Source organism: Bos javanicus, chromosome 16, assembly GCF_032452875.1.
Source record: "Bos javanicus breed banteng chromosome 16, ARS-OSU_banteng_1.0, whole genome shotgun sequence".
Lineage (NCBI taxonomy): Eukaryota > Metazoa > Chordata > Mammalia > Artiodactyla > Bovidae > Bos > Bos javanicus.
Genome location: NC_083883.1, coordinates 43066292 through 43081355, shown reverse-complemented (window position 1 = coordinate 43081355; position 15064 = coordinate 43066292). Strand labels below are relative to the sequence as shown.

At 51.2% G+C, this 15064-nt stretch overlaps 1 protein-coding gene across 8 annotated transcripts in view; it reads left to right on the top strand.

The window, feature by feature from the left end:
* The window catches only part of UBIAD1 (UbiA prenyltransferase domain containing 1), a 95988-nt gene that overhangs the window by 39931 nt on the left and 40993 nt on the right, over window positions 1-15064 (top strand). The window contains exons 2-4 of one of the 8 annotated variants that reach the window (XR_009729951.1): window positions 554-1538; window positions 2466-2523; window positions 2972-13291. The exons of 3 other annotated variants lie outside the window; for them this stretch is intronic. Coding sequence is in view for 1 of the 5 variants with exons in the window: in XM_061382736.1 (XP_061238720.1) it covers window positions 554-561 (8 nt within the window). In the remaining 4 variants the exon portion in view is untranslated. Of the gene's footprint in view, window positions 1-553; window positions 13292-15064 lie in introns of those variants that run through there. 4 more of the 8 variants (XR_009729949.1, XR_009729950.1, XR_009729948.1 and 1 more) reach the window with 4 other exon arrangements.

Here is a 15064-nt window from a genome sequence, read left to right as displayed (position 1 = left end):
TTCCAACACCATAGTTAATTTCACTTGCTTTGTCTAATTTAAGCTCCACACCTATCAGGTATGTGTTATCACTTTTTGTTGGTGAAGAAACTGAGGCTCAGAAAGCAGAAAAAGAAAAATGCTCACTCAGGTGTGCTGACTTCCAAGGTCCCTTGACTGAGCCCACAGGGCCCTGAGGTCACAGAGGCATCCCCAAGCCCCCACCCACATGCCCAGTGAGAAACCTCAATTGGAACCCAGTGTGGACTCAATTTAATATCTTGATCCCTGGCCTCCCCTTCTCCAGCCCACCCACTCCTAGAGACCCAGTAAACCCTCCTTTAGCCTCTGCTCGCACCATCTCCCCTGCTCCCACTTGCAGCTGGTGGCATCTTGCAGTTTCCTGAGCACTTTCCTGTGTTCTCAAAGGATGAACATCTTCTGATCCCTGAGGCCACCTCATGGTCTCAGGACACCCGCCTGCCCATTTCAGGAGGAAGGCCAAGCTCAAGCTGAACTGAGGGGCTTGTCTGCCACTGGAGAAAGCTCCCAGTGTGGCCTTGTTCCTTTTCAGGGTGCTGAGAACTGGGGCCTGGGTAGAGGAAACAGCCCAGTGGATGCATTGCCAAAGGTCTTCTGGGGACAGGATCACCCCTCCTGGAGACCCGGAGGCTCTGCTCTGTGAGATCAACGTCTCCTTTCTCTTCTTGCACTGAAGTATAGCTGATATGTAATACTGTGCTAGTTTTAGGTATACAGCAAAGTGATTTGGTTCTATGTACATGTGTGTGCTTGCTTCTATATCTATGTTGTTGTTTAATCACTAGGTCGTGTTCAACTCTTTGTGACCCCATGGTCTGTAGCCCGCCAGGCTCTTCTGTCTGTGGGATTTCCCAGGCAGGTAGACTGGAGTGGGTTGCCATGTCCTTCTCCAGGGGATATTCCCGACCCAGGGACTGAACCTGCGCCTCCTGCGTTGGCAGGTGGATTCTTTACCACTTAGCCACCCGGGAAGCATCCCTGCCCCCCTATATATATATATATATTCTGTGTATATATATGTTCTTTTTTCCAATTCTTTTATAAGATATCAGATATAGTTTCCTGTGCTATTCAAGCAAATTCTTGTTATCCATTTTGTATATGGTGATGTGTATCTGTCAAGCCAATACCCCTAATTTATCCCCCCACCTTTGGTAACCATAAAACTGTTTTCCACACCTGTGAATCTCTATCAGCTTCATAAATAAGTTCATTTGTACTATTTTTAGGTTCCACGTATAAATGATATCATATAATATTTGTCTTTCTCTATCTGACTTCATAAGCTGTTAGGTAAGATCACATAGTAATCTCTAGGTTCAACTGTGTTACTTTAAGTGGCATTATTTCACTCTTTTTTTTAATGGTTGAATGTCTCCATTATTAAAATGTGAGCCTAGGGAGATGGAAGTGACTGGAAGAGGAGCCCCAGCACCCAGGGCTGGGGACTCCAGTTCTGCCTCCTCTGCCCTGTCCATGCCTGCTGCTCGAGCCCACTTGGAATCAGAGAAGAGCAGGTGAGACTCAGAGCAGCCCACAGCTGGTTTCCCATTCCTCATTCATTGACACTGACTCCTTTATTCAACAAATATTTTGTGAGTACCTACTGTGTACAAGCACTGGGCTAAGCCTTGGAGATACCATGATCCCCCTGCTGTCATGGAGAGTTCAGTCTTGTGGGGAGAGAGGGAGATACATAAACAAGCAATTGTTATGTTATGTGTTAAGTTCCAGTACAGGCGTAAGCACAGGAGACTCCAGGTGCGAAAGGGAGGTACATAGCCTCTACCTGGGGGTTTCTACCTCTACCAGAAGGCTTCTCCGAGGAGAGATGGTATCTTAGTAGCTGAGACCTGAAGGATCTGAGGAATTAGCTTGGCAAAGTGAAGTGATCCAAGCAGAGTTATCAGTTTGTGATCAGTTTACCTGGAAGTGAGAGAGTAGTGTGTATGCATTCACTCATTCATCCATTCATTCAACAAATACTTTCCCAGCATCAGCTGTGTACCTAGCACTCTTTTAGATGTTGGAGCTGACCATAGCCATGACCCAGGCAAACAATGTCCATACCTCATGGCACTTACAATGCTAGTGGGACGTGGCCATTCACTTAATCCAAAGAAATCTTGAGGACATGGGTAGACATGTGGAAGGGACAGGGGCCTCTCCCCTGCTAAGGTTCCCTTGGGCCCCAATCTCTATTCTCCTCCTGCCAAGCCTGGCAGCCGACCCCTGAGCCTGCGTGCACCGGTCAACTGTGGGGAGGTCACCCAGTCCATGGGGCAGCCTGTGCCAATGTATTAATAGCCTGGCTAAAGGCCTGCTGAGCAGTTCTGCTAATTACAGTGATTAATGGCTTTAATTTACTTAGTAAGAGTAATGTGCTGTCACTCTGCCGTCAGAGCTCAGTCCCAGTGTCTGCTCCCTCCTCTCTTCTTCAACAGGTGGCCACCCAGGTTCTTACAGCCTCCCCACTGATGGCCCGGGCTCTCTGGAGTCCAGGTACTGGCCTGCCCATTATTGTGTCAGCTTGGAACCTGTCTTCTGCCCCCTGGTGGCAAGAGGAGGAGAATCCTTACCTGTCCCCACTGTAGAGGGGCCACAGTCTCTCTGAGGACATAGCTGGTTGAGTCGTCCCAGCCCTCCATGTCACCTCTGCACAGGGCACAGAGAACCTCTGGTCTCTAGTTGATCCCCCCTCTCACCAGCTCTGTCTTATCCCTGGGGAGTGTTCACCCTAGCTAAAGTCATTTTATGTGGTTTCCTATTTCATGACCACCCTCTGGCTCCAGAGCACGAGCGCCTTTGAGGACAGGGACCCTCTCAGGTGCTCCATTTGTCAAACGAATGAATGACTACATAAGGGTCTTACTCCCCCACTGCATGAGCCTCAATCTTTGTAACAAGATGACTTTGGATCTGGTGTTTTCCTTCCCCTATCCCTCCTCAGCACCCCTCCCAGGTGATGTCTGTAGGTGACAAGTGGCCCAGTGTCTTCATTCTGCCGCCTGAGAAATGCAAGATCACGCAGCACAGAGGTTGAACAGGAGCCGAGGCCTGATGACCTGAACCCATTGTCCACTAGAGCGGGGACATCAGGACCAGAGCGTTCACTGAAGCCCAGGTGTCCATTTCTGGGGGATGGTTTCAAGCCTCCAACTAGAGCTTCCTTTGATTGTGATCATTTTCTTTTCTGTTCAGGGTGGGGGGCCAAGACTTCCTTGTGAGCGGAGTCTTCTGCTGTCTCACCTGACTCCCTCCCTTTGCCCCCAGTAACTGCTCTTCATCATTGTAGTTGGGTTGGGGGACAAGGATGGGCTGTCTTCTCAGGGGCAACCTTGGAGCTTTCTTCCACTTTCCAGGCCAATCCTGAGACCAGAAGGTGCCTCCATTTCCTTCTGGCCCCAGAATTGTCTTGTTGCCAAGCCTGCTGTAGCTTTGAGGTGTAGCGTCAGCTTAGTCCCTCCCCGCCCCCCCACCAACCTCCCCAGGGCAGCTGTGACAAGCTTGACCGAGTGGATGGCCACAGTCAAGGGAGAAGGGGGTGCTATTTGTTTCGTTCGCTCACTGCCATGCTTGCCCAAGCAGGCAGCCCCGGCTGGCAGGATGCCCGAGGGAGCTCTTCCCTCGATCAAGCCAAACATGACTGGTGCTGGGAGGAGAGTGGCATTCAGTGGGGACAGGGCCGTGTTTCCATTTCCTCTCCTGGCAGCGACAAGAAACTCACTTGTCAATCTTTCAGCCCAATCAGAACAGGACGGAGGCAACAGTGCAGCAAGAGGGATTGTAGTCAGACAGCAAGGAAAGAGAAGACACACCTTCCAGGAAAGGAAGTGAGGGAGAGACCCAGCATGTTAACCTAGGAGTGACAGCCCCAGGCTAGCCCCTGGCTGTCTGTGAGTGGGCAGGTCACGTCTCGCTTGGCCTGTTTCTCCATCTGCACTGCAGCAGGGGGAGGCCTGTATGAGCTGAAAACAAAGGTTGCTTCTAGTTCTGGGATTCCCCATCTATATCTAATTCCTGCCCCCTAGACACATGCAGGAATGGAGCAGGGTGGCCCCTGACCCCTTGGGGGATAGCCAGTACTTGCTGGAGGAGCCAACACCTCACGACCATCTCCCTGCAGACGTGACAGCTACTGGGTCTCGGCAGGCGAGAGGCCAGATTGATAATCGACTCCGGCCATGGGGGAGCCAGCCTGACCTAATTAGTATGCAGTGCCTGTGCAGAGCGCTTAAGAAAAACTTATTAATTTCCCCTCCACAAAGACTGAGAGTTCGACAGTAATCACAGTATCAAGTTGTAATAAAAAAAAAAAAATCCCTCTATTGAAAATAGCAGTTGGGGCTCTGGAGAGTTCAACAGGAAAAGATTGTATTAAGATAAAGGAGATTATAGCAGAACAGACATTAAAGGTTGTCATTGTCTGGTAAATCACCTCGGGAGGCCCTGGGACTGCTATTGCCCAGCGAGGTAGCGAGGACCAGGTTCCTGACCCGGCAACCCGCCAGCTGGCCCATCTCTCTCTGGTCTCTCTCCTGCCCTCCAAGGCTGGAGCAAACTCAGAAATCTGATGTCACTGCCCCTTGAAACTGGCTGAGGACACTCATTAGGGACAGAAGGTGGAACAATCTCCGGATTCTGGAAGACAGATCTCCACTGAGGCACTGTTATAGTCTAGCCTGACGGTGGGGGCTTCGGGACATTTGTCCAGCAGTGGAGGGACCTGGTGGGGGAGTGTGTTTCTGTGTCACCTATCCTGTTGGCATCTTCATGGTAGGGACGGAGTCCCAGTGTTTGAATCCTCCAGACTCTGCCTGACCTGCCTCCCAGACACAGGCTGAGTCAGAGAGAGTGTCCTGACTTGCCCATGGGGAGGTTCCAGTCCTGGTGGAAAAAGCCCAGAAATTCTAGTGAGGAATTATCAGGATTGAGACTACCCTGGTGATCAGGTGGTTAAGAATCCGCCTTCCAGTGCAGGGGATGCAGGAAAAGATCATGGCATGACCGTCCCTGGTTGGGGAGCTAGAATCTCACACACCATGGACAACTAAGCTAGCATGCTGCAAGTACAGAAGTCCTTGCACGGCAACAAGAGAAACCCCCGAGCAAGGCAACTAGGGAAAGCCCACTTGCAACAGTGAAGACTCAGCACACCCAAAATACACTCAGGTCCTAGATGGTCGTCACCCCTGGGACTCTCACCAAGTAGTGGCTGGCTCGGTGGGGTGCAGGGCAGAGCCAGGGAGTAGGACCCTGCTCCCTTTGACATCTTTGCTTGGGCCAAATGAGAGGTTGTACAGACTCCAGAGGTGCAGTCTGATCTGAAAGTTACACTGAAATCAGGACAAGAAGTTTCCAGTTGTTAATGGCTGGGAGGCTGCCTGTAAGAGTGGAGTGATGGTGTGCTGAGGGGTTTTGTTACCTGTAACGGGGTTGTAGGGAGAGGATAGTCTCTTCAGCTTTGAGTCCTGACTCTGCTGTGTATGAGCCGTCCTTAGGTGAGTTACTTAACCTCTCTGTGCATCAATGTCCTTATATATAGAACAGTGGGAACAGTAGTAATGCAGCCATGAAATTAAAAGATGCTTGCTCCTTGGAAGAAAAGCTATGACAAACCTAGACAGCATATTAAAATGCAGAGACATCACCTTTTCAACAAAGGTCCATATAGTCAAAGCTATGGCTTTTCTAGTAGTCATGTATGGGTGTGAGAGTTGGACCATAAAGAAGGCTGAGTGCCGAATAATTGAAGCTTTCGAACTGTGGTGCTGGAGAAGACTCTTGAGAGTCCCTTGGGCAGCAAAGAGATCAAACCAGTCAATCCTAAGGGAAATCAACCCTGAATATTCATTGGAAGGACTAATACTGAAGCCTTATTAATACTGAAGTCCAATACTTTGACCACCTGATGTGAAGAGCCGACTCACTGGAAAAGACCCTGGTGCTAGGAAAGACTGAGGGCAGGAATAGAAGGGGACGACAGAGTATGAAGTGGTTGGATGGCATCACCAACTCAATGGGCATGAGTTTGAGCAAACTCCAGAGGATGGTGGAGGGCAGGGAAGCATGGTGTGCTACAGTCTGTAGGGTTGCAAAGAGTTGGACACAACTTAGCGATTGAACAACAACAGTAGTAATGGTATCTACTTCGTAGAATTGTGATAAGGATTAATGTATTATACATGAACAGTTATAAATTAAAATCTGCTCTTATCTCCTAATTGCCCTGGCCTAGGTCACACAGTCAATAGGTGGCCAACTCACAGGGCATGGCCACCTTCTGCCCGTCACCATCTTTCCACAAGCCACTTTAAATTTTTTATTTGTTTAATTGGCTGTGCTGGGTCTTAGTTGTGGCATGTGAACTCTTTAGTCGTGGCATCTGGGATCTAGTTCCCTGACCAAGTACTGAACCCAGGCTTCCTGCCTTGGGAGCAGGAGGACCACCAGGGAAGTCCCTGTGCAAGCCACTTCCTGGGGAGTGCAGTGTGGTGGCCATGGGGGTGGAGCCCAGATGCCCTAAGTTCAAATCTGCTTCAAAACTTGGGCAACTGACTCGGCTTCTCACTCACTCAGCTTCCCCTTGTACAAAACGAGGAGGTCACTGGCCCCAGGTGAAGGTGCGGGTACCATGAGGAAACCAGAAGGGAACGGTCTCTGCCTGCGGACGACAAAGCCAGCAGGCAGAGCCCTCCACATGGTATTGCCCTCTGCAGCTGTCAGCCTTGGGCACGGAAGACTGCTCTGAAGTCACCCTGAGTTTATGATGCTGAGCCAAGGGGACCAGGCTTGTTACCTGTAATGGGGTTGTAGGAAGATTAATGTGAGGCTGGGTGAAGTAGCTAAGGCGAGTCTTTTCCCCAGTTAATATGCACATTTAAGGAACGATTTGAGAGTGTGAAAACTTTTAAAAGGAATGCTAATTTTAGTGGGAGAGATAAATTCTGGGAAGGAGAACATTCAGAGAAAGGCTGCGCTGGGATGGAGGTACCAGGAAGGCCTGCTCAGAATTCAGCCCCGTGGGGAGATCCTCTGAGGGCCTTGCTGTGCCCACTGTTTCCAGGAGCACAGGCCTCTAAGGGGGCAACGGAGGATGAGATGGTTGGATGGCATCACCTACTCAATGGACATGAGTTTGAGCAAGCTCTGGGAGATAGTGAAGGACAGGGAAGCCTGGTGGGCTGCAGTCCGTGGGGCTGCAAAGAGACGGCCACGACTGAGCGACTGAACAACAAGATCTTGAGGGACACCCAAAGCAGACACTGGGTTGGCTGTGGTGACCCTGGACCTAGGTTGGAGCCTTGCTGGACTGGAACCGTGTAGTAGTGGGGGGCCCTTGGGTGTATTATGGAGAGTAGGCAGTGGAGGGGATGCAACTCAGAGGGGCAAATTCAGGTTGAAGGCTGGGAAGACTTCATGGAGGAGGTGCCACTTGAACTGAGCCTTGAAAAATGGGTTGGGAGGAAGGGGTGAAACCTTATGGACGGCGGACTTTTGGTCCAGGAGATCCTGGTAGGATGCAGTGCCCACAGACAGGTGAGACCCAGGCTTCTTCAGGCCTGTGTCCAGGCTCTAGAAGGGTCCCTGTGAGCAAGCTCAAAGGAGGCCAGGGGAAGTAGCCTCTTCTTCCCCAGGGGAGCACTTCATCTCCTGGAGCCTCCAAATGGGACATGTGGATTCTCTGCTTTCACACGCTGTAAGTTTCCCATGGTGTCCTTGGCCCTGGCAGGAAGACTGGAGGCCAGACGTGGCCCTCACCCCCATGCTCCCCAGCAGGGCAGGCCCTTCCTTCCAGAGTCTCATGTCTCAGCAGTAGAAAGGGTGTCATGAAGGTTCTTCCAGGGAACCCTGAACTCTAAGATCCCATCCCATCCCATCCACTTGTCCTGCTCAGTAGGGGTGAGGACTTCCCTGGTGATCCAGTGGTTAGGAATCCGCCCCCCAATGCAGGGGACATGGGTTCAATCCTTGGTCTGGGGAGATTCCACATGCCATGGATCAACAAAGCCCGTGTGCTGTGACTGCTGAGCCCGCATGCCTGGAGCCCATGCTCTGCAGCTAGGGAAGGAACTGCAATGAGAAGTCTGTGCACCTCAACTACAGGGTAGCCCCAGCTTGCTGAAACTAGAGAGAGCCTGTGCGCAGCAATGAAGACTCAGCACATCCAAAAATAAATAAAATTTTAAAAGTGGGGTGTGCCTGTCCTCCACTAGCTTGTTCCTTCTGTATCCACCGAGACCCAGGTGTTGAGGAATCAGTGCCTGGGAAGCTCAAGGAGATGAAAAGCCTTTCCAAGAGCCCAGTGCGGTTATTAATAACGTCTCTCAGCTCCGAATGCCTCTTTAATTCCTCCGCTTAAACCACTCTGGAATCCATAACAGTTGCCCCTTAGCCTGTGGTTATTCCACTCCCTTAATGGTCTTTTATGGAGGGACCTTATTGAAAGCTTTTCCCCAGCCTGAGTAAATCATGTCCTCTGGGTCATCCTTGCCTGCAGTTTTATTAACTTCTTAAGGGAAGTCAGAGGGACCAGCGGGAGGCCAGTGTTCACTCTGTCCCCCAAATCCCAGTGCTCACCTGGGTCTCTTACCTGGCTGAGGTCCTTGGAGGAGAAAGTGACTGGGAACCTTGGAGATCAAAGATGTTGGGGTGTCCCAACCCCACGCCCCTCCCTCCCTCTCATAAATCAGTCTTTCTAGGGGGATGGAGCCTGGGAGACCTGGTGATACGAGCTAGGCACAGCAGGGAGCAGGGGCAAGCGCCAGGGAGGGCAACACCCTCTTCAGTCACCGGGTGCGTCAGTCACCTGGTGCTTTGGTTGCCTAGTGCATTAATTAACTGGGGCATCGGTTACCTGGTGCATTAGATACCCGATGAAATTGGTTACCTGGCACGTTGGTTACCTGGTGCATGAGGCATGTGGTGGGCCCTAGATTTGACAGCAGGGAGGGGGAAGCAGAACCAGGGCAGAACATGGGTGCTCAAAATGGAGAACTGGAAAAGGTAAAGGACCACACTGATGCAAGATGTTAATAAAAGGGAAAACTGTGTGCAGTGGAAAGGGATGCATGGGAAGTCTCTGTAATTCCTTCTCAATATTTCCATAAACTCCAAACTGCTCTAAAAGTAAAATCTATTAATTAAAGAGAAATTCAAAGGAGACCCCAGGAAATGGAGATGCCTAGAAAAGATCAGGGCATCCCCCTGGAGATCTGGGATGACTTTCAAGGGGCCCACGTGCCTCTCCACTGTCCCAGGACGAAGAAAGGAGGGGAGCAGCAGATGCTGGGAGAGGTGAGGAAGGTAGCAGTGGGGCTGGGCGGGGACTGGGTGTCCCCAGGGAGTGGAGGGGGTTTCTTAACGGAGCCTGGACCCATCTATATGGTCTGTTCCTTGGGCCGTGAGCAGAGGTGCCCATAGAGAAGGACCATTTCAGACTGATTTCCTGCTGTCCTTTCTCATCCCAACTCTGAACCCCTCAAAGATGCTGGCTCCTCCCTTCTGGTCCGGGAGAAGGTCAGAGCAGACCCCATGCCCAGCTCTAGAGCCCTGGAGCTTCCTCCCCATTGAGAGGTTATAAACCATCTTGATGACTACAGCTAGAGGAAGAGGAGAAAGGCAGGACACAGGGCTGAAGACCACTTAGAAGGGGCCCGTGTCTCTTTGACTGTCCCTGGGAAGGATTTCAGAGGGGCTTCCAGCTCTGCGTGACTGGGGCAGCAGAGGTTTTGAAAATTCTGTCTGTAGCCCAGGAAGGCTGGATCCCCAACGGGCAGCACTATGAGGACCTGCCACCCCTGGTGTCCCACCATCTGGACCCAGCGGGCACATCATCGGAGGAGGGGCTGGGGTCTCCTCTTCTCCCACGCCTGGAAGTGGAGTGAACACCTGGAGTCAGGAGTTGGGCTCTTCCTGCCCACCTGTAAGAGGGTCCAGGCCTGAGTCTGACCCGTGGTGGAGGAAGTGGCAGCTGTCTGGGGCCCCTCCTTCCTCCAGCTCTGGGCTTGGAGTTGAAGGCCAGTTCTGACGCCCTCACCTTCCCCTCCATGTTCCCAGCAATAGTGACTAATGGGTGCTGGCCCTTAGCACGTACCCAGCTGTGTGTTGAGGGATATATGTATATGATCTCATTACATCTCACCCTATCTAAAGAGATCTCTTTATCCTAATTATTATCACCCATTGCACCCCTCTTTTTAAAAAAATATTTTTCTTTATTTGGCTGTGCCAGGTCTTTTGCTGAGGCATGCAAACCTCTTAGTTGTGGCATGTGGGATCTAGTTCCCTGACCAGGGATTGAACCCAGGCTCCCTGCATTGGGAGTGTGGAATCTTAGCCACTGGACCACCAGGGAAGTCCCTGTACCCCTATTTTTCACTTCTTAGCAGAGATTGTAAGTCATATTAACTGTTGCCTTGTTGCCTGTCTTCCTTTCGAGGCTATAAATCCTTTCGTTTGCTGTAACATTCTTAGCATCTGTGGTAAATAAGACCTGGAACACTGTAGATACTCACTAAATATTTGTTGAGTAAATGCAAGACTTAATCAAGTAAATAGGCTCAGAGAGGTTAAGTCATTTTCTCAGGGTCACACAGCTTGGATCTGGTGGACCTGGAGTTCTTGCCCAGGTTGCGCATGTACAGTCTGAGCTCTTACTGCTCTTACTTGTTCCCCTGGTACTGGGAGGAGCTTGAATCCCAGGCCCAGCAAGAGGCTGAGAATAACCTGAACCCTAGAGCCTTCACATACCCTCCTGCAAAATGGGTTGGGCTTCTCAGTGGCGCTGGGAGTGGAGTTGGATTCTCCCCTGAGCTGGAGCCTGGCCACTGGGCAACCTTTCTGGTCTGAGGTCTCCTTCTTCTTCACTGCAGGTAACTATAGACATGGATTTATAACCTGGCTGGGACAGTGAAAGACAAGCCCCCAGATTGGTTGGTGGTTGTGGAAATAAAGGCCACACTCCTCATGCCTGCTGGGAGACGAGGCAGCAGGAGAAGCTGAGTGTATGGACCAGTGCTGCAGCTCGACCTGGGACACACCTGCGTCAGTTCCCATCACCTGGCCCTGGCACAAACCGAGGAGCCTCCCCTCCTCCCTGACCCCTGCAGGCCACTCTCCATTCAGGAGCCAGAGTGATCACAAAAGACAAACTTGATTCAAACTTTAAAAAATTTATTTATTTTTAATTGGAAGATAATTGCTTTACAATATTGCATTGATTTCTGCCATACATCAACGTGAATCAGCCATAGGTGTACATATGTCCCCTCCCTTTTGAACCTTGCTTCTGCCTCCCACCCCATCGCACCCTTCTAGGTCATCACAGAGCACCGGTTTGAGCTCCCTGTAAGCAAATTCCCTGTGAGCAAATTCCCACTGGCTATCTATTTTACATTCTGTAATGTATGTTTCCATGCTGCTCTCTCAATTCGTTCTTACCAAACCTGATTAAAACTTTCAGTGGCTCTTCATTCTAGTTACCAAAAAATCCCAAGTCCTCTTTGTGCCCTGCACCTAATCTAGCCCCTTGTGCCTTATCCAGCTTCCTCTCACCCGTGACCGCCCTCAGCCTCCTGCCACCCTGGTCCTCTCTGGCCCTGGCCTGCCAGAGCTCCGCCCCACTGTGTACCTTTGTCCTGCCATTCTCTTCTTCCTCGGATCCTCTCAAGGCTGGGCCCCTCTCATTCTGCAGGTCTCAGCATCTCTGAGACAGGTCTCCCCAGATCCCAGGCATTCCTTAGCTGCCCTTCCTGTTTCATTGCTGTTGTTTTTCAGTTGCTAAGTTGTGTCCAACTCTTTGAGACTCCATTGACTGCAGGCTCCCCTGTCCTTCACTTCTGGAGTTTGCTCAGATTCGTGTCCATTGAGTTGGTGATCCCATCCAACCATCTCATTCTCTTCTCCTCCTCCTCCTGCCCTCAATCTTTCCCAGCATCAGGGTCTTTTCCAGTGAGTCAGCTCTTCACATCAGGTGGCCAAAGTATTGGAGCTTCAGCATTAGTCCTTCCAGTGAATATTCAGGGTTGATTTCCTTTAGGATTGACTGGTTTGATCTCCTTGCAGTCCAAGGGACTCTCAAGAGTCTTCTTTTCTCACTTAACACTGCAAGTTTAAAGTCTAACCTGGCCTCATTCATTCGTGGCTTATTTGTTTCATGTCTGTCTGCCTCACTACAACCTGTGTGAGCTCCACGAGCATAGTGACCATGTCTGTTAAATACTGCTCTCAACCTGGACCCTAGACCACTGAATACCTCATAGTAGGTGCTCAATAAATGTTTGTTGAATGAATGAACAAATTTTCACCTGTGGAAGGGGACTCCTTTGGGCATCCCTGCTGGGCAGCTCAGTTCTCTCCTGCTCCAGGACTTGAAATGCCAATACTGGAAAGTGGGAGAGGCAGGGAGGAAAGTGGGGGTGGGCCTGGAGCACCCAGCCTGAGTGCTGGCTAGTGAGGCTGAGCACCCTGAGAGAGAGCAAGGTAGAGGCACCTGCAGCAGATGGCTACCTGGATCCTGCTTTGATTCCTGGGTCAGGAAGGTCCCCTGGAGAAGGGATGGGCTACCCACTCCAGTATTTTGACCTGGAGAATTCCATGGACTGTATAGTCCCTTGGGTTGCAAAGAGTCAGGCATGACTGAGTGACTTTCAAAAAAAGAAAAAAAAAGCATTTGCTGGGGCTTTCCTCATGGCTCAGTGGGTAAAGAATCCACCTGCAATGCAGGAGACACAGGAAGCTCAGGTTCGATCCTTGGGTGGAGAAGATCCCCTGGAGGAGGAAATGGCAATGAAGGAGGAAACAGACAGAACAGGCTCCATCTTGAAAGCAGGACTCCATCTTGGGCTGGACTGCGGACTTTGAGCTGTATGCCCAGAATCTATGGAAACGACTTACCAACTGGAAAACCAGACCCCCCGGATGGAAGAGCCCCAGGGCTCGTACCTAGACTCACCATTGCCTAAAAGAATACCTTAATTATCTGTGTAACCAAATAGAATCATACATTCTATTGTGCTTATTGGGGTGTGACCACAGGCCTATTGATAATTGTCCACTGTTAACTACCTAGGCTTAAGGTATACGAATCACAGGTTAACTTTGTATCTTTCTTTTCCTTTGTTCAGACTAGTTTCAGAGAATTTGGGGAGGTGTGTTTGAGCACTTACACATAGGGTATGTAAGGTTTTCACAAAAACTGGTCAGGGTCCTTGGCTAAGAGGAGACTCTGCCTTGGGCCCACCTGTGTAATAAACTGCACTCCACTATCTGCATTGTCCTTCTGAGTGAGTTTGTTTCCTGGAACACGTGGCTACAACAGCAACCCACTCCAGTATTCTTGCCTGGAGAATTCCATGGACAGAGGAGCCTGGTGGGCTACAGTCCATAGGGTTGCAAAGAGTCAGACACGACCGAGTGACTAAGCACACACACAGCACATGCCAGGAGGTGGTGGGGAAGGAGGCAGCTGTCCCAGAGATGGAATAATGTACTCCCGCTACCCCAACCCTCCACACCCCTCCCCCATCTTCCCCTCCAAGATGGCCCAGAGCCAAATGGGAAATGGCACCCTATTTTCTAGAATGTAATTTTTTATTAGGGCTGCCTTGTGAATGGGTTTGTGGCTGATCCTGGGCCCTGCATGTGGATGGCCCCTCTATGTGGTTGGACCCCACAAGCCAGCCAGGGAGAGGCAGAGGGATATTCCCTCCCCATCTTTGGCTGTGGCTGGCCTGAGAGAGGCCACACACTGCTTTGCCTGGGCCTGGGGGATGGGGGAGGGTGGACTTCTGCCTTGCTGGGGGAAGGGAGGGGGTTTGAGGGGCAAAAATCAAGCTGAGTGGGAGGGTTGGGGAGACAGAAAGGGTGCAGGCTGCTTGGTGGCAGTCAGGCCAGGGCAGAAAGGCCTGATTCAGACCCCACCCGACACCCGGCTTAGCCCTGGTTTGTGTGGGGGGCTTTGAGGAGCCAGCAGAGCTGTCGACAGAAGTGGAGTTGAGCTGTTCTCTCTCCGGACAAGAAGATGGACGAATCCCTGTCGCTGTTATTTTTAGAGGAAACGTAGCGCCCTGTCACCTCTGGAGAGACCTTTTGTCTGCAGCAGACAAGCAGCTCCCAGTAGCTGCCAAGTGGGGGTGCTGCAGACAGCCCTGCCTCCACGTGGAGGCTCTAGCCTCTCCTCTCGACCCAGAGGCCTCAACAGGACCCCTCAGTGGCCCAGCTCTGTGGCTGTCCTGTTCTGAGTTCATGGCTGGTGTGGATCCCCCACTCACCTCCCTCCTCACTGGGCTTGACTCCAGCTTACTGTCTGTCTTGACACCCAGTCCCTCCATCTTATTGTTGCTGCTAAGTCACTTCAGTTGTGTCCAACTCTGTGCGACCCCATAGACGGCAGCCTACTAGGCTCCCCCGTCCCTGGGATTCTCCAGGCAAGAACACTGGAGTGGGTTGCCATTTCCTTTTCATCTTATTGGGTCCTGCTAAAACCAGCCCTGACCCCTCTCTGAGCCCTGATCCCCCATCCTGTGTCCCATGGCCCAAATAGGCCTCCCCCGACCCCCACCACCATGACTTCTGCTCTCGGGTGAGACCTGCAGTTGGCAAGGAGGCCTGCAGGCATGTTCACTCAGTCCTGAGCTGACAGTGAATGTCATTAGCAGGTTCCTAACTGGGCCACACTTCCCCAGCTGCTGAGACAGCCTGTGCACCATGCCAGAGAAATGTCACACTCTGGAGACCCCCATGTACCTGTGAAATGTCTCAGCCCCCGGGACCCCCCTTGCCACCTTTCTCTGTCGCCTCCCTTTGCTGGGTTGAAGGTGTGTGTGTCTCGGGGTGTCCCTGTGTAGCCTTAGGCATCATTTTTAGCTCTTCTTTCAGTTGAGATTTCTGCTCGGAGCCCCTCCACTGGCTCCCATATCTTCACTTGACCCTGGAATAATCCTCATGACTCTCGAGAGGGTACCTAATATTATCCCCATCATCAGCCCAGGAAGCAATGGTTTAGAGATGTCAAGCTAATTGCATGTGGCCATAGAGCTAA